We start from the raw sequence: 17,128 nt of genomic DNA, 5'->3' as shown, positions 1-17,128 counted from the left end.
ATTTCCGAGTCTACTTTATTGCCTAACCCGTTGTACGTGCATAAAAGACACATGCACAGGTATTCAACTGTCATATCAATTTTTATTAGCCTGCTCAGTTATTCAGTCACATAAGCCCAATTCCATTTTTCCGTCTGATTTTTTTCTGTGGTGCCTCTTCTGATCTTTCTTCTGCTTGGACGCTTGCATTCCTTCCTAAGCAGCCTTGAATCTCCTTTGTCATCTCTGCAGGCCTTTTTGTGGGCACCTAAGTTTACAGACTAAACAAACAGACTTCAGCTATATCCAAAATTGGTTTCTGTACTAAGTTAAATTTCAAACCCCCTGTCTCACATGACAACTGTATATTTTATTTTTCCATCTTATCTGCTTAGGTGATTGATCTATAGATGGGGTGGGGTTTTTCCTGGTTTTAATTCAACTATATTTACAGATACTTCTTTTGCCTTATTTTTTTTCCAGAAAAGGTCCCTGGAAAAATCTGAAATACTGTGTCTAGAGAGGCAAATGCCAATGGCAGTACAAAAGAGCTGGGTAGAGCAATGTCTCACACCATCACTCTTGACAACCCCACTACCTCAACAGAGGCATTTTCAAGAAAGACACAGACAAAGCAGAGGGCTTCCTAAGGAGGACCACAAAGTTGAGAAGGCTCAGGGACAACCTCATCACAGTTTCCAGTGCTTAAAGGGCAGCTACAAATAGGATAAAGACTCCCTATTCACCAGACACCACATGGAGAAGAAAAGAGGTCGACTTGCAACAATGGATGTTTAATCTTGATACATGAAGTAAGTTCTTTACAGCAAGAACAACCAGTTGCTGGAACAATGCCTACAGAAATAAGGTAGAATCCTCACCACTGGAGGTTTTTAAGACATGATATCTAGATAGAATCTCTTCCAGGCTCCCTTTCTCATGAAAGTTTGTACCAGATGATTTTTCAAGGTCTCTTCCAACCTGGGCTGCTCTGTGATTCTGTAGAAAGCAGTGCCTCCAAGTGAATCTTGCCTGTTAACTTCAACCCATAATCTGAAATCTATCTTGATATTTTGCATTCAGAGAGATGAAGAGCCTAAGAATGTGATCCATATTCCCCTTCATCCTTCTCCCTCTAGTTTAACTTAGTTTGTGCTGAATTCATGGAAGATCTCCTTTGACATTAGGCTTCTGTCATACCCCTATATTAGCTAGTGATATTTTCTGTGAAGATGTTGACGGATTGGAAACATTTTTGAAGGAAAAAATAATCTGCATACTAAATAATTAGAAGTCGTCTATAAAGATAGAATTTGTCTAGAAAGAAAAGAAGCATTTCCTTCAAGGCTACAGCTGGAAAAGAGCTGTTGAGTTTTTATAAATATGTTTAGTTGACATCTTCTTCAGCAAACAAGTTTAGCCTGAGGTCTCACCATAAAACAAAATGCTCATCACTGTCACTGTAAAGGCTGCTGCAATGACTCTTACAGCAATTCTAAGGTGCTTACATCCTTTGATCTACTTTTCCAGTGTGTAGCATTCAGATGATCTGAGTCTGCCTTGCAAAGTTCTTGCTCTAACCACATTTCATTTCTCTTCAGGCTTTGCAGTACAAGTCATACTTCAACTTCTTCCCAAGTTTAGTTCCTGCTATATGTTCTTCAAATGCTTTGTCCATTTTCTTACTCTGATCTTCAGAGAAATGATTCTTCCAGTCACTTACACCACCTTCAAAGAAGCAAAAAAACATCTCTTGAAAACCAAGACATTTTGTTTCTTATTCTATAGGGCTGTCATTTTTATTGCATTCTGCACTAAATCATGTTGGTCCATTTTCCAGATGAAACATTTTTCTACATCAATATAATTTTGTGAAATCAGTGGACTTACAGATAGATGTGAAAAATCTTTTGCTATAATGCCAAAGAACACACTGCTCTTTAGGTGACTGTGTTCAAAAAGACAGCCTAAAATTCTGTTTCCCTCCATCTCTCTCCTCTAGTCTGTTATGTCTGGCCAAGTGGAAGATCATGAAGAATTAATTAAGAATCATCTGCCAGGAGAAAGAGCTGACTTTCTGCTCCTTCTGCAGCTTCAGTTTTTATCCAGTTATTTCCTCAATGTAAAATGCAGAAATAGATTCTGACAACCAGGTTGCCCTTCTCATGTCCATGTCCCCCATATTACACTGCAAAAGTAGTTCCCTTCTCTTCCCTCTCTTGTGTGTCCCTGGATTCTTGCCTGCTTGGCTTAGTTCTAATGTGTAAGGGTGAACAGGCATCTGCAGTGGCCATCTCAGAAGATTCCCATACTCTCCTACAAAGTGTGGTCACACCACTCAGGCTGAATTTGGCCCAGTGCTGCCTGCTCCAAAGGCTGGGCAATTGGTGATCCAGGCACAGAGGTGGAGAGGAATTCAGACACATGACAGTTCCTCCTTCCTGCCAGCCATCTGTCAGTCTCTAAGAGTGGCTCTGCTGTGAGAGCCTTGCTGGGTATCTTCCTCACCAGTTGTCCTTGAATAGTCTTCTCAAGCAAAGCAGTGATAACCTGCTTGTCACTAACTGACAATTCTAATGTGAGTGCAGGAAAAAGAACCAAAGCATGGCCCAAGTCCTTGAGAGTGGGACATTTCTACCTCTCAGCCCCTTGGAGCTTCCTACCTTTGCGAAAGAGAATATTGCCAAATGACCCATGGGTCTTGTCTGAGTTTTTCTTCATAGACTGGAAGCTGCTCCTCTCTACCACCAGCTGGAGCTGTTCCTCAGTCAGAGGAATTCCAAAGAATGTAGCTATGTTTTTCACACTCAGGGCAGGATTCTGGAAAGAGGAAGGTGACGTATGGCATGACTTTCAAACAAATGACTCTGATTTCCAGGGTATTTACACTTCCCTATATCTCTCTGCTGGCTGCATACATATCATATTCATAGAGTTCTCTAGGACTAGACAGGGCCATAGTGTTTCTCATCTCCATAGTTACCTTGGAGGAGATACGAGCTGCCTTCCTGTTGATTACAAAATATTATATAGGATTTACGAGTAGCAAAATCCACATTACTGAAAACAGAAAAGCTCCTTCCCAAAAAATATTACTGGAGATTTGGATTTACAGTTATTTGGGCTTATATCACAGATAAATTAAATACAAGAATCATTTTCTCAAGCAAAATTTTACAAAGGTTTCAAGGTTTGAATTTCAGCTTTTCTTCCCCTTAAACAAAAATCTGTCTCACCCAACTGCCACTATAGGATACGAAACAACACAAGCGCACACACCACTGCTCTCAAGGTGATGAAAAAAGGGAAGTTTATTTTCTGACTCCAACATTTATAGTTTTCCAATAGTCAAAGCGGATTGGAGGGTGAAAGTGCCACCTCTCCAATGACACTGGTGAAACCAATAGTCCATCAAATTTCTCCTTCTCCATAAAAGAATGCAAAACAAGATGTTATTTACAGAAATTGTGTGAGAAAGTTTGTGACAAGAATGTAAGCATCAGAAGGCTTAGAAAATCTTAAAAAATCAGGGCAACACCCTTCTTGGATCCCCTGTATGTATATAAGGATGAATTGGTTCAGGAAAATCATTTCCCTCGGTGTACAAAGTATTTGTAACTATTGATAACCTTACCTCTTTTACCTCTTCATAAGTTATTGTCATAATATTTTCTTTGTCAGCATATTTGTTCCATTCAGAAAGGTATTCAAGGTAGCATCCCCAGGCCGCTAAAAAACCCAAAAAAATACTAAGATGAAGCATAAATTAGGATTATACAGGTTTTGCTCATTAAGTTGTGTCAGCCAAGGGCTTTATTAATCATGTCTATGGCAGAGTTTACACCCTTCGGTGGGAATTATTGGTTGTGCTCTAGTCTCAGGCACATGATACCATTGGTAACTCAGAAAAATAAAACTTGGTAGTATTTCAAGACAGCTTTGAGTTCACCAAAAAAGCTAGCATCTTGCAGACCATCTTGTAAGACTCCCTTAATTCAGTCTAAAACCTTGTTGAAACCCACCCTTCTGTTGGCCATGTGCTATGCCAAACTCATAACCTTAAACTAGTGCTATCACTTTTTCTCTTTTTTAATGGATTACAATTAGTCCCCCTTTTAATGCACTAGACTTAATCGAAATAATTCCTTTCATCCAAATTGGCATGGAGGTGAGTATATAGTTCCATGGACACAACATGATGGACATAGGAGAGCAGGGGTAAAGGGGACCCAAGGTAGAGATAAGGAAGAGCTGCTTCTTCCAGGAATAGTACCAGTTTGTACAAATTAAGGAAGTCTGTGGAAGTGCAGTTTTGACAAATATTTATCCTCAAGCAGTTAGACAAGCATGGAAAACTTCAGTTAAGAAGTCTAACTCTCAGTCTTTATTCTCTGGTTTGTACTGAAAACCAAAAAAATCCTAGTGAAGCTGATTTACCAAAGTACAAGGGTTTTTAGATGAAGACAAATCATTGGATAATTGAAATAGACAGAAAACAGATACTGTACTTTTCTTTGTCATGAAATCTGTGAAGAAATCATCCCAGGTCTCATAGGAGGGAACAGTAGCCACACCATTGGAAAAATGGTAATAAGATGTAGCAACATCTTTTGGATTACGAATCAGTAACAATATCTAGAAAAAAAATTAAATTAATTATTTATAAAGAAAGACATAGCAGACTACAGCATTAAAAAATATTAAATACTTTAAAAATACTTTAAAAAAAAATTAAATACTTTAAAACTGTGGTTGGGGATTTCTCATACCTTGTGTTTTCCTTACAGAAGTTATAATTTTATTCCCAATTCAGAATGTGCCCTATTTAAATTTGCTTTGGTACCATGAGAAGAAGTTGGTTGCCTATAATTATTATATTTTACTGATTAACAAAGTATTAATGCAGAATCTAAGTATGTTTTAATCAATACAGGCATAGTTCATCTTTTGCATAGCACGGAAAATTCACAAAAATATAAGTGCTCCTGGAAATCTCACACATTGAAGCCCTCACTTGCAATAATGCCGTAAAAATCCTCCCACGGGAAATCACATCAAAATCCATTTTGCCTCTGGAGGATTTCTTCAGTCCCTGCAACTCTCTTGTGGAAACTGTCACAAAGGGGCCAATAACTGGTTAAGTAGGTGAATGGCAGTACTTATACAGTCATGTAAAAATGGCCAGGCTAAACACCTAAGTAGAAGAGTGATTCTGAGAATTGCCAGAAAAGTACTACGCAGGCCCTTAAAAAAAAAAAAAAATCTGTTTGCTTTAATACAGTAAAATCAGCACTCACCTTCGCATTGTTTTCGAAAATAGATTTGGGAAGTTTTTCAGGACGGAGATTAGTAACCATAAATCTTGGAGAAGGTAATTTGGTCATTCGCTTGAATTGGAAGGAAGAAAGTGGACAGTTCAGTTAGTACAAGCATTCTTTTCATTAACCTATGCTAAAATGGTGCCTTGATGAACTTATCAACAGTTATTGGCCAATACAAGTGGTTTAGGTTTTTTTTGTGCTTATTTCCCTGGGATATTATTAGGCTGCTCTGAGTAGGTCCAATCTTCTAAAATCAATTGGAAAAAGACTATCCATTGACACGGGCAGTCTCTTGGTGACCTCTGGCTAGCCCTCACCTCCGGGCCTGTGCCAAGGGTGGCTGCCTGCTCTCCGCCCCTCGGGCCGGTCCATGGGGAAGTACAGCAGGACTGCCCAACTCCCAGAGGCAGCAAAGCTGCTCTGTGCCGCTGCTGATGGGAATCCCGAGTCAAGGAAGCCAGAACAATAGAGACGAGAGGGGCCACTTGTGTAAGTTCCCAAGAGGGTTTAATCTCCAAGAGAGTCCAAAGACAAGTGACAAAGCTTGAACAGGGTAGTAGAAACTTAAGAACAGGGGAGGACAACCAATAGTAGAACAGGAGGAATGTAGGGTGGGGATCAGATTCTAGGTAACCAATAGGGGATAACATGGGAGGGGATCAGGCTTGGCACACCAATGGAACTTCGAGGGAAGGGTGATAGACAAAGAAGGTTCTAGAGAAAGGGGTGGGGTTATGTTTGATGAACAAGGGAAGCGGGCAGTACTTCCAGGATTGGCCGGTAAGGGTCTGGAAATCAGGGAGGTGCAAGGGAGTTAGACATGTGGGCTGACGTAAGATTAGGCAGGAAAACAGTAGTAAACAACTTCAGGGCAAAACTACCAAGGAGACAGAATGGAGTACCTGGAACAAACCACTATAAACTCACAATAAGGAACACCTTAGGATTACAACAGAAAAACAACCTACCATAATCTATTGTTAGTTCAGTGATAATTCTCTTCAGTTCTGTTAGACAAGGGATAAAGGTAAGGTACATATTAGCTATCTGTGAAAGCATCAAACAGTGGAATAGATCACACTTCATATATTCAGTATTTGAAGCACATAATGTTGATCATTTCCATACATATTCCATTCCCACCTCATATTTCTCAGCATCTCCAATTTCGAGGTAGGGGAATTCTTCTTGTTCTTCAGCATTCACACTGCTTTCACTACCTGGTGTTTTCTTTTGAGATATGGCTATCAGGTCAGTTAAGATTTGACTTAGCCAGTTAGTGCCTGAAAGAAGAAAAGTACAGAAGTGCTTGTAAAACTTTTAGAATGGATGGAAATGGATTTACCAAGGAAGTCAAGAGGTGGTAGTATAACCAGGTGGGTTACCTGGTCTCCTTTCATGTCATACAATCACAGCTGACTGTCTGGTCAATCACCACCCAGGATTCTATCTTTGCTCCTCATAAGGACACACATTTCTCCAACTTGAACAGTTCAATACAGTGTCAATTAACTTGTATACTGTAAACTGACTAATCAGGGAGAAGAACCACTGAGATTCAACTAGGAAAACCTGCATGTAATAAATTTTATTGTGACACATATAAGAGAGATTGGGGTGGTGATCCTATACTTTAAAACCTAATGTATTAAGTGTTTTCTGCTGTGCTGGATTATCTTTGGAAGAAAGATGGGTTACAGCACTTCAAGACAGGAGCAGAACTAGATCTGAAAATTGTGCACAGGTTTTTTTTACAACCACAAAAACCTCTCTGAAGTGACATTTCCTAGACACACTTGCTATCTTTTTCTTCAAAAGATAACAAAGAGCCTGCATAGATCTCCCATCTCTAATTTACCATGTCCTGACTTCTGGACACTGGGTGCCTACATCTTTCTCACTGCAATCTTAACAAGTGCATTCCAGTGCATAACATTTCTTCAAAAAGAAAATACAATGAAAACGCAAAAACTTCACAATCCTGTCAGCTGTGACTATCCGCTGTAAGGCAGTGTGAGCCAATTGCTGGAAGAGAGAAACAGCAAGATTAAAGTGTATATGAGGCACATCTAATCCAAACCTTTGGCTTTCATGTGGCCCACTGATTTGAGGCAGAAGGAGCCAATATGTTGGGTAAACTTCACCCCTAGCAAAGATGTCTTCTTGATTTCCCAATAATTAAAGAACAGTGCAATCACTTCGAGGACTGCAAAAATATTTTTGATAGCTATTTCTTGACATCTGTGGGAAATAATCTAAGAAATTTTCACCATCTGAAGGTACCAAAGGCTCCATTGTAAAAACATAAAGCCTCTTAACTTTACTAACATTCATGTGGAAGTAGATCGTGGAATATCAGGAGATTTTGTTACCTCTGGTGTAAAAAACTGTATTTTGATTCTCTCCAATTTGTGCATTTAACTTCATAACTATTAAAAGTAAAGATAACAAAAACCTTTAGGTGCTATAGAAAAGAAAATCAGAATGTTTTTCACAGTCTTTTGGAAAATTTCCCATATCAAATATGCATAATTCATTTCTTGTGCTTTTTGAAAATGAAATCAGTTGTAAAAAATTTGGTAAACATTCTAAAGACACTTATTTAGCATAATATATAATATGTACAATGTCATATATATTGCATATATTTAGCACAAACCTTGTACTTACTATAACAGGAACTTGTTTATGAAAAAATTAAAATATATTCACCGGATTTAGGGTATCCTGCCAAAATTACATCATCCCTTCTGGCTTCAAAGGACTCCAAGGCTTTGAACACTTCAGGACTGTAAAGAGTCCTAGGGTAGAGAATTCCCTTGTAAGAAAAGAGCAGTTCATCCCGACGCAAGGAGTTGGAAGCTGCTAATGCCTTATCTACCAAACCAACAAATGATTTCCTGGTCTCCATTCTTCTTCTCTCTCACACAAAGCCTCTGCAAAGTGTGAAATGCTGTATAGAAGGAGAAACCCACAGATTGTTCTTTAATAGGTGCTTGGTTTTCTGTTTGGGTTTTTTTTTTTCCTTGAGTCTATGAACAATAGTTTACATTCTTCTGAACCTGTGAAGATATATACAGCTCCAGTCAAATACCTTACGCAATATGAACCTTTGAAATCAATTGAAGTTGAATATAAACTAACAAGATAAGCAGACATATGCAATTACATTCTAGGAAAAAGGTCATGCCAAAAAGTCAGATCACAACACAGAGTTTATAAACAGGATAGAACAATATAGAAAGACATGATTTGCAGATTGGAATTTAAATGTCATGATCAAAATCCTCAAGGCAGTTCATCTCTTTCCAGTACTTACTGCTGGGATTTTCTTTTCTTTCTTTATTATATCACTCATCATTCTCTCCAAAGTTAAATAAAATGTGTTGGGACTGGGAGAGAGGATGTTCAGTGCACTAGAGCCTGAGCTGAGGACAGTCCTGTCTGTGAGTGTGGCTGGCTGCTGCCTGCTGCTGGAGCCCAGGAGGGCACAGGGGCACAGGCACTCTTGGGCCACTCATCAGACTGCACTACAGAGGTCTGTTTTTCTGGTGGTTACACAAAAATTACTCCTTGCTACATTTCTTTAATGAGCTCAAGCATTGTTTAACAACTGATCAGTGCTTAGGGAGTTGGTGACAATATAACCTCAGCTACAGTGAGTAGTGTTTATCATGCACTTCAGAGGATGAGCTGCTGACTGCCCTGACCCCAGTAAAGGAACTGGCTTTAGACTCAGGTTCAATATTTAAGTCTCTGAAAAAAGGATGGATGTGTCACAAAAAATGAGAAAATACTTCTCCCCCAAAATTTATGCCAAGAATTTACATGCCATCCTTTCTTATCTCCATCTCTTGACTGCTGCCTGTTGGGCACTGGAAGGAAGGGGACCAGCAACTACATACCTGCATGCTTTTGCCATTTGCTCTCCCTGAGGGATTCAAGGGAGATCCAGGGCTCTCCCTGGTTCCTGAGCCATAATGCAGTGCTCATGGAATGATCTAGCCCTACATTTTTACGTCTCCTTTTTCCAGTCCATGCACAATCTGTTGCTTTTCCCTTCACCCCACTCCTTTCTGTAAAACCTTGTCAGCATAGAAAAACTACCTATGTACAGGCATAATCTGAAGCCAGTGGATATCACATGGCCTGGTCCATCTGATCAATGACAAGTGCCAAAGGGCACAAAGTTGGTACCACCTGCACCATTTATTTCACTGACATCAGCTAAAAATTGCCATCCTATGAAGTAGCACTTTTGCTGATTCTTGATGTGAAACTAGCCACCCTAGCAAAACACAAAATCAGCTTACCTAACTTTTCTACCCTATCTTCCCTTGGCAATAAATTGTCATGGGCTGAAGATAAGAAAATGTGTTTAGTTAGTATTTTTACTTGCTGGCAAAAGAATTTGTTGGGACAGACATCTCTAAGGGTGGAAAAAGAGGGAAAATGACCTGTAAATTATTGGTGTCATTTCATGCAATAGTGTAGCATTGGAGTAGGGTTATGAAAATGAAAAAAGATATTACAGAGCAACTTCCAGAGGATTTCCAGCGTATTTTGGCAAGAAAGGGCAATCAGGCCAATTATTTCTGGGAAGCATATTTTATCCTTAGGAACTAGGAAAAAAAAAAAAAAAACCACACCCTGTATTTGTGGAGAAAAATATAATTAGAAGACATAAGTCATGAGGAGACATTTTGAGGGCAGTTATATTTCTTGACAAAAAAAGAAGCAGGAGCAAGATTTTGTGATGTGAGCCTTTGATACAGCCATCTGCCATGACACCTGAGCTGAGAGACGGGAGGAGAAGTGCCTAGCCCCATCCATGTGGTACAAGACCCTCTGAACCTGATTAATAGTGAACCCAGAGACTGACAAGAAAGCATCACTTGATTCAAAATTTCTAAGAAGCAGCTTTAAAACCTACAAAGATTAAAAACAGCTTAAAGGATTTGATTATCTCCAGATTAATGGTATTTGTAGTTCAAGACACCACAGTTTCTCTGAAGGTTTCTGACTTCCCACGCTGACCAGAGCTGGATATGGAGCTTTGCAGAAGGAGGCTGGAGACATTTCTGTGACAGCTACAGGACAGTGCCAGCTGACCCTTACATAGTGCACTGATCTGCCCATGCAGATCCATTCCCTGTTAAATGAAACAGCTTCAAAGAATGAAAGCTTCAAAGCATGTGCTCCCAAGTGCTAAACAAGAAGAGGTATGTTTTAATAATTATTTCTGTGATCTGCATTTATCTCAGTAAAACTCTGGAGAAGGCTTCCATATATTAGTCCTGTAAAATAACCGACTCCATGTTTAGGTAGTTCCATTAAGATTGATCCATTCAAGAAGGTACCTTAAAACTCCCCTGATCATTCATCTGCAACAATAACAACAACAACAACAACAACAATAACAGCAAAGAAAAGTCTGCAAGGGTAGTGAGATGCCGTGAGCTTCTGTGATTGAGCCAGTGAAAAGCAGTGTTTTGCATAAATCAGAATTTTCTCTAAAATGGAAATGTCATATGCATCATTTTCCCCTTTGAATAAGTTAGTGTGGATCCGATCAGAGGAGAACCAACACCTTCAAACTGATCCCAGGTTGTTAGGATGGCTTAGGTTACGTGGCCAAAGCTGTCTGCACACCCACAAAGGAGCACGGCAGAGCAATGAAGGGGGAATCAAAACAGTACCCTGCCCCAATACTCCCATGAAATGAGCTCATCCAAGGCCTGTCTCCACAAGCTCAGAGGAGCTCAGGCAGAGTGGAATGCAAGTTAAGGACTCTTAAAAAGGGACTGGAGCCTGTCCAGGACCCTTCTATGACTCTTCTAGGAGAGCTTCAGATCCAGTGTCCTGGTGGGAAGATGGTCCATCAAAATGATCAGTGCAGGAGAACTTTTGAAGACTGGCACGGGCTGCTGTCTGGGGGGTATAGGCACATAAAGAAATGCAGAGGAACAATTTTCCATGATTTCACATGACTTATTACATCAGGATTGAATGACAGGTATGAAGCAACTGCCAGGAAACAAATAATGAACCAGCCTGCATGATACTACTAATGTTGACTTTACAATACAGAAAGTACTGAAACAGAGATGAAAAATAACTAATCCTCAGTACCAGATCAGGGTGGATTTTCTTAACTTCTCTAAAAGACCCTTTGGGCCCGAGAACTAATGTGCTGTAAAATTTTCTAGGATCCTCCTTCATCTCTTCTTTTCCTCTAGAATAGTAGTCTTTTTCATGTTGTTCACCTTCCCTGACCAGATCAAAGGTTGTCACAACATCAGATTACTTCACTATAGGTTATCTACACAAGCATACCTTGCTCTTTCTTCTACCCAGAATTTCCCTGCTTATCTCATATATCCCAGGATCCCCAAATTCTAGACGCTGAAATGTCTCCAACTTCTTTTCAGCATTTATTCTCTCTTGCATTTCCTCTTCTGTATATTTGGCATCTGCCAACTCCTTCACCATTTGTTCAAGCCAATTGGTTCCTGAAAGGAAAAAGACACCAGTAGGACATCCATTCCACTTCCCTTTTACATGTAAACGTGGCTGCTGGTATCCTGTCTAATTGGTTTCAAGTGAACCAGTTTGGCTCAATGTTGTACTTTAACCTTTTAACAAGAGTCTGCGCTCGTTTTCACGGCAATGGAATCAATTTTCCCCATAGTAGCTGGTATGGAGCTATGTGTTGAATTTGTGCTGAAAACAATGTTGGTACAACAGATATGTTTTAGTCATTGCTAGGCAGTAATTACAGAGTGTCAGGGCCTCCTCTGATTCTCACACTGAGCTGCCAGAGAGTAGATTGCAGATGCACAAGAAATTAAAAGGGACACAGATGGGACAGCTGGCCCCAACTGACCCAAGGACTATTCTATCCCACATGGAGTCATGCTCATGGAGGGAAGGAGAAGGAAAGAGAGATGCTGAGAGCTAAGGCACTTGTCTTACCATGTCACCATCATGGGTGATGGAGCCCTGGACACAGCTGAACATTTCACTGCTGGAAGGATAGAATGAATTCTGTACTTTGCTTTGCTTGCACACATAGCTCTTGCTTTAGGTATTTAATTGTCTTTATTTCAACCAGGACTCCTCTCACTCAATACCCTCCCCCATTCCCTTGCAGGTGAAAGAGTGAGTGGCCCTGTGGGGCCACTGAGTTGAGCTGGGAGTTGCCAGCTGAGGGTAAATCATGGCCCCGGTGAATAATCAACCAGGGTGTTCCTAAAGTCAACAGGGGTGGAGCAGATACTGTGGAGTGCTTCCCAGCTTGCTTCAGGGTCACACACATCCCTTGGCAGAAACAGAGGCAGACCTCTATTGCTCTTTTCAACTCCTTTCAACTTCCCTACTAATTTGTTACCACACACTACTCCAGAAATGGATGCACAACTGAGGATAAAGGTTCCTTACAGGCAATGGCTCTTTCTTGCATCCAGTCACTGTAAAGCAATGTCCACGACTGACGACAGGTATCACCCAAACCAAAATTGATTCTCTCAGGATGAAATACTCACATCTGAGAATTTTGTGTCATTAAATCTGACAGGAGGGTCACTTGCATGTGACGTTTTAGTGCAATAGTGTGAATCAAATTCTACTTGTACTACTTCACTTTCTTTTCTCTCTCCTTATGTCCATAATTTAATCTTTGGTGAAATTGTTACATGTGGAACTGTTATTTGTATTCTGGGTGACACCTTTTTAGAAGGTAAGGAGTGCTGAGATAGTGAAATGGGTATTTCCACTGGTCATCCCAACAGAGAACAGGCAAGAGAGGAATGTGATTTATCCTGTGAAGGGGCCTTTCACTCTCCTTCATGCCCTTGAATACAGTATGGGTCTCATTCACTACCCATATATCAAACCATTTTATCACATCCTTGTCTCTTTCTTCATAAATGGATGTTAGACACAAGATTAGTTAAACATGAGACAGTATCAAATGAAAATTGTACCTGCAAGACTTGGAAGATTGCTTAAAATTACCTACAAAGAATAATTTAAAATTATTTGTCTGGTCTCCCAAAATGCAGAACCATCAAAATAGACCATTTTATTGGAAATACTTTCTCTATCAGTACTATTTTACTCTTAAAAGTTGAAGACACTGTTCATATATTATGCTTTTGGTAAGCTTTGTTTTAGTTACTCTTTTCAGCTCCTTGTTCATGAGCTAACTCAGAATTGCAGAGGAAAATTTCCACCTATTTTCCAGTTCTAAAGAGGAAAATTTCCACCTATTTTCCAATTCTAAAGAGCATCAAAAATTATCTTTTTTTTTTTTTTCCTCAGGCCAGCTGCCTAAGAAATTTTCTTTGGAGCCAGCTGCCTGAATCCTGAGGGAGCCAGATCACTGTAATACCTCAGCATGAAATGTACCAACGTGTCCCCTGGGCCACTGGGGACACAGGTGCCTCCAGCTCCTTCAACCCTCAGCCTCTGCTCTCTGCTCATGAGCAGGGTGTCCAGTGCAGCCACATGTCTGTCTGCTCAGGAGCTGCACACAAGGCAGGCTAGAGCAGCCCTGTCTCTCTAGAGAGGCTCAGGGCAACCAAGGATCCTGAGTATGCCAGCAATCCAAGTCCCAGTCCCAGCACTGTCTGTCCAGCAGCCAAAGTGTCTTGGGCTGTGCAGCTCAATGAATGTGGAACAGCCCCTGTGCTCCTCAGGGACAACTCTGAGTTGCTCAGTTAGCCACAGGAAGATCTGCCTTGGATGCAAAAGCTGTTATCAGGAGCATTTGCAGTACACCATAAAGAGAAGATGCACCTGAATGGAAGACTCAGCCTAACTTTGCTTGGGAAATGGACTGGGACAAGGACATGAGGTGGAAGATAGGTTAATATAAGTTTTCCAGTTTGTTCATTATTTTTAAAGGAAACAGATAAAAATACAATATAAACATAATTTTCAGTGGAAACTTCTCTTTTTAGGCATCATAGGCAACAAAATAGACTAGACCAAAAAGAATGATAGTTTACTTTTTCTTTTTTTTCTTTTTTTGACAATTGGTGAGAATCTAGAAGTAATAAATTTTGTGAGCCATGTCTATTGTCAGTCAATTATGTCTTACCTTCAAAACAGATTCCCAAGTTTTTCTGAATTGATTCTCACACTCACTGGCCTCATCTCTGCTTACTTTTCACTCGCTCAAAATGTCACTCATCCATCAAGTTTCCTTGCCTACATTCATTTTTTGACATGGCCGCTTGCCTTTTCCATCCTTTTCTTCTTCCACCTCCTTACCCCGCTGAATGCAAGGGCCCACTGAGTATCTCAAATGGAGCAAAAGCACATGAGGTGTTACTGCTCTGAATAGCTCTGTCCTTCAGAGTGAGATTGTTAAGGGCACAAAGGGACTGAATTCAAACCTTGGATGATTCAGGAGAGGATAAAACTGCAAAAATGGGTCATGGTCTGCTTTTCAACCAGATCAGCAAGACCAGAGTAAGATCTGAGCCATTTTCTTCTAGCACTGTCATCATGTTAGTCCTTGCTAAGTGATTCATCAGGTGTTTTTAGGCCAGGTGTTGCTGCCTGACTGATTTACCCCCATCAAGTACCTGCTCCTTTGGCTTCCCTTTTCTAAATACAGCGTTTTACATTTAACATTACTAAATTTTGTGTTCCCTACTCTTCTTAATGTGTTGTACCAGATGATTTTTATAGGTCTCTTCCAACCTGGGCTGCTCTGTGATTCTATAGAAATCAGTGCCTCTGTGTGAGTCTGGCCTGTAAAGATCAGCCTATAATCTGAAATTCATCTTGATATTTTGCATTCAGAGAGAGGAAGAGTCTTAAGAAGGCTGATCCAAATTTCTCTTCTTTCTTATTTTCTAGCTTTAATTCAATTTGTGCTGAATTCATGAATGATCTCATTTGTCGTTAGGCTTCTTTTATATCCCTGTTTTGCTAGTGATATTTTCTGTGAAGATGTTGACGGATTGGAAACATTTTTGAAGGAAAAAATAATCTGCATACTAAATAATTAGAAGTTGTCTATAAAGATAGAATTTGTCTAGAAGGAAAAGAAGCATTTCCTTCCAGGTCACAGCTGGAACAGGACTATTGAGTTTTTGTAAATATGATTAGTTGACATCTTCTTCAGCAAATGGGTGTAGCCAAAGATTTCACCATTAAACAAAAGGCTTATCACTGTAAAGGCTGCTGCAATGACTCTTACAGCAATTCTAAGGTGCTTACATCCTTTGATCTAGGTTTCCAGTCTATAGCATTCAGATGATCTGAATCTGCCTTGCAAAGTTCTTGTTCTAACCACATTTCATTTCTCTTCAGGCTTTGCAGTACAAGTCATACTTCAACCTTTTCCCGAGTTTAGTTCCTGCTATATGTTCTTCAAATGCTTTGTCCATTTTCTTACTCTGATCTTCAGTGAAAAGATTCTTCCAGTCACTTACACCACCTTCAAAGAAGAAAAAAAACATCTCTTGAAAACCAAGAAATTTCATTTTTTATTCTATAGGGCTGTCATTTTTATTGCTTTGTACACTAAATCGTGTTGATCCATTTTCCAGATGAAACATTTTTCTACATCAATATAATTTTGTGAAATCAGTGGACTTACATATATATGTGAAAAATCTTTTGCTATAATGCCAAAGAACACACTGCTCTTTAGGTGACTGTGTTCAAAAAGACAGCCTAAAATTCTGTTTCCCTCCATCTCTCTCCTCTAGTCAGCTATGACTGGCAAAGTGGAAGATCATGAAGAATTAATTAAGAATCATCTGCCAGGAGAATGAGCTGACTTTCTGCTCCTTCAGCAGCTTCAGTTTTTATCCAGTTATTTCCTCAATGTAAAATGCAGAAATAGATTCTGACAACCAGGTTGCCCTTCTCATGTCCATGTACCCCATATTACACTGCAAAAGTAGTTCCCTTCTCTTCCCTCTCTTGTGTGTCCCTGGATTCTTGCTTGCTTGGCTTAGTTCTAATGTGTAAGGGTGAACAGGCATCTGCAGTGGCCATCTCAGAAGATTCCCATACTCTCCTACAAAGTGTGGTCACACCACTCAGGCTGAATTTGGCCCAGTGCTGCCTGCTCCAAAGGCTGGGCAATTGGTGATCCAGGCACAGAGGTGGAGAGGAATTCAGACACATGACAGTTCCTCCTTCCTGCCAGCCATCTGTCAGTCTCTAAGAGTGGCTCTGCTGTGAGAGCCTTGCTGGGTATCTTCCTCACCAGTTGTCCTTGAATAGTCTTCTCAAGCAAAGCAGTGATAACCTGCTTGTCACTAACTGACAATTCTAATGTGAGTGCAGGAAAAAGAACCAAAGCATGGCCCAAGTCCTTGAGAGTGGGACATTTCTACCTCTCAGCCCCTTGGAGCTTCCTACCTTTGCGAAAGAGAATATTGCCAAATGACCCATGGGTCTTGTCTGAGTTTTTCTTCATAGACTGGAAGCTGCTCCTCTCTACCACCAGCTGGAGCTGTTCCTCAGTCAGAGGAATTCCAAAGAATGTAGCTATGTTTTTCACACTCAGGGCAGGATTCTGGAAAGAGGAATGTAACATATGGCATGACTTTCAAACAAATGACTCTGATTTCCAGGGTATTTACACTTCCCTATATCTCTCTGCTGGCTGCATACAGAGGGTATTCATAGAGTTCTCTAGGACTAGTGTGGCCCAGAGTGTTCCTCTCCTCCATTTTGGAGGACATACAAGCTGCCTGCCTGTAGATTACAAAATATTATATATGATTTACAGTTGTGTAAAACATACACTGTTGAAAACATTTAAGCTCCTTCCCAAAAATATTACTGGTGATTTAGAT

General features: G+C 40.2%; 1 protein-coding gene across 1 annotated transcript; it reads right to left on the bottom strand.

Moving 5' to 3' along the window:
• Positions 1-99: 99 nt before the first annotated feature.
• On the bottom strand, positions 100-15,611 carry LOC139591910 (sulfotransferase 6B1-like). Its single transcript, XM_071431138.1, has 9 exons — positions 15,012-15,611; positions 11,637-11,812; positions 8,013-8,362; positions 6,444-6,583; positions 5,277-5,366; positions 4,488-4,614; positions 3,614-3,708; positions 2,643-2,799; positions 100-1,707 (listed from the first exon to the last, which is right to left on the bottom strand). Exons 3-9 carry the CDS (start codon positions 8,209-8,211, stop codon positions 1,577-1,579), a joined length of 939 nt encoding a protein of 312 aa, XP_071287239.1. The 5' UTR covers positions 8,212-8,362; positions 11,637-11,812; positions 15,012-15,611; the 3' UTR covers positions 100-1,576.
• Between the last annotated feature and the right edge of the window lie 1,517 nt (positions 15,612-17,128).

The sequence above is a fragment of the Agelaius tricolor genome, unplaced genomic scaffold, assembly GCF_023055355.1.
Source record: "Agelaius tricolor isolate 1412-34295 unplaced genomic scaffold, bAgeTri1.0.p SCAF_1, whole genome shotgun sequence".
In the NCBI taxonomy this organism is placed as follows: Eukaryota; Metazoa; Chordata; class Aves; order Passeriformes; family Icteridae; genus Agelaius; species Agelaius tricolor.
The sequence above is the reverse complement of the archived record's forward strand: the minus strand, read 5'-3'. Positions and strand labels throughout refer to the sequence as shown.

Coding starts and splice junctions, on each gene's coding strand:
- LOC139591910 (XM_071431138.1), bottom strand. CDS start 8,211: ATGGAGACCAGGAAATCATTTGTTGGTTTGGTAGATAAGGCATTAGCA. Junction 5,367..6,443: donor GAGATGCTGAGAAATATGAG/GTGGGAATGGAA, acceptor TTCCAATTCAAG/CGAATGACCAAATTACCTTC. Junction 3,709..4,487: donor AGATTTCATGACAAAGAAAA/GTACAGTATCTG, acceptor TGGGTTTTTTAG/CGGCCTGGGGATGCTACCTT.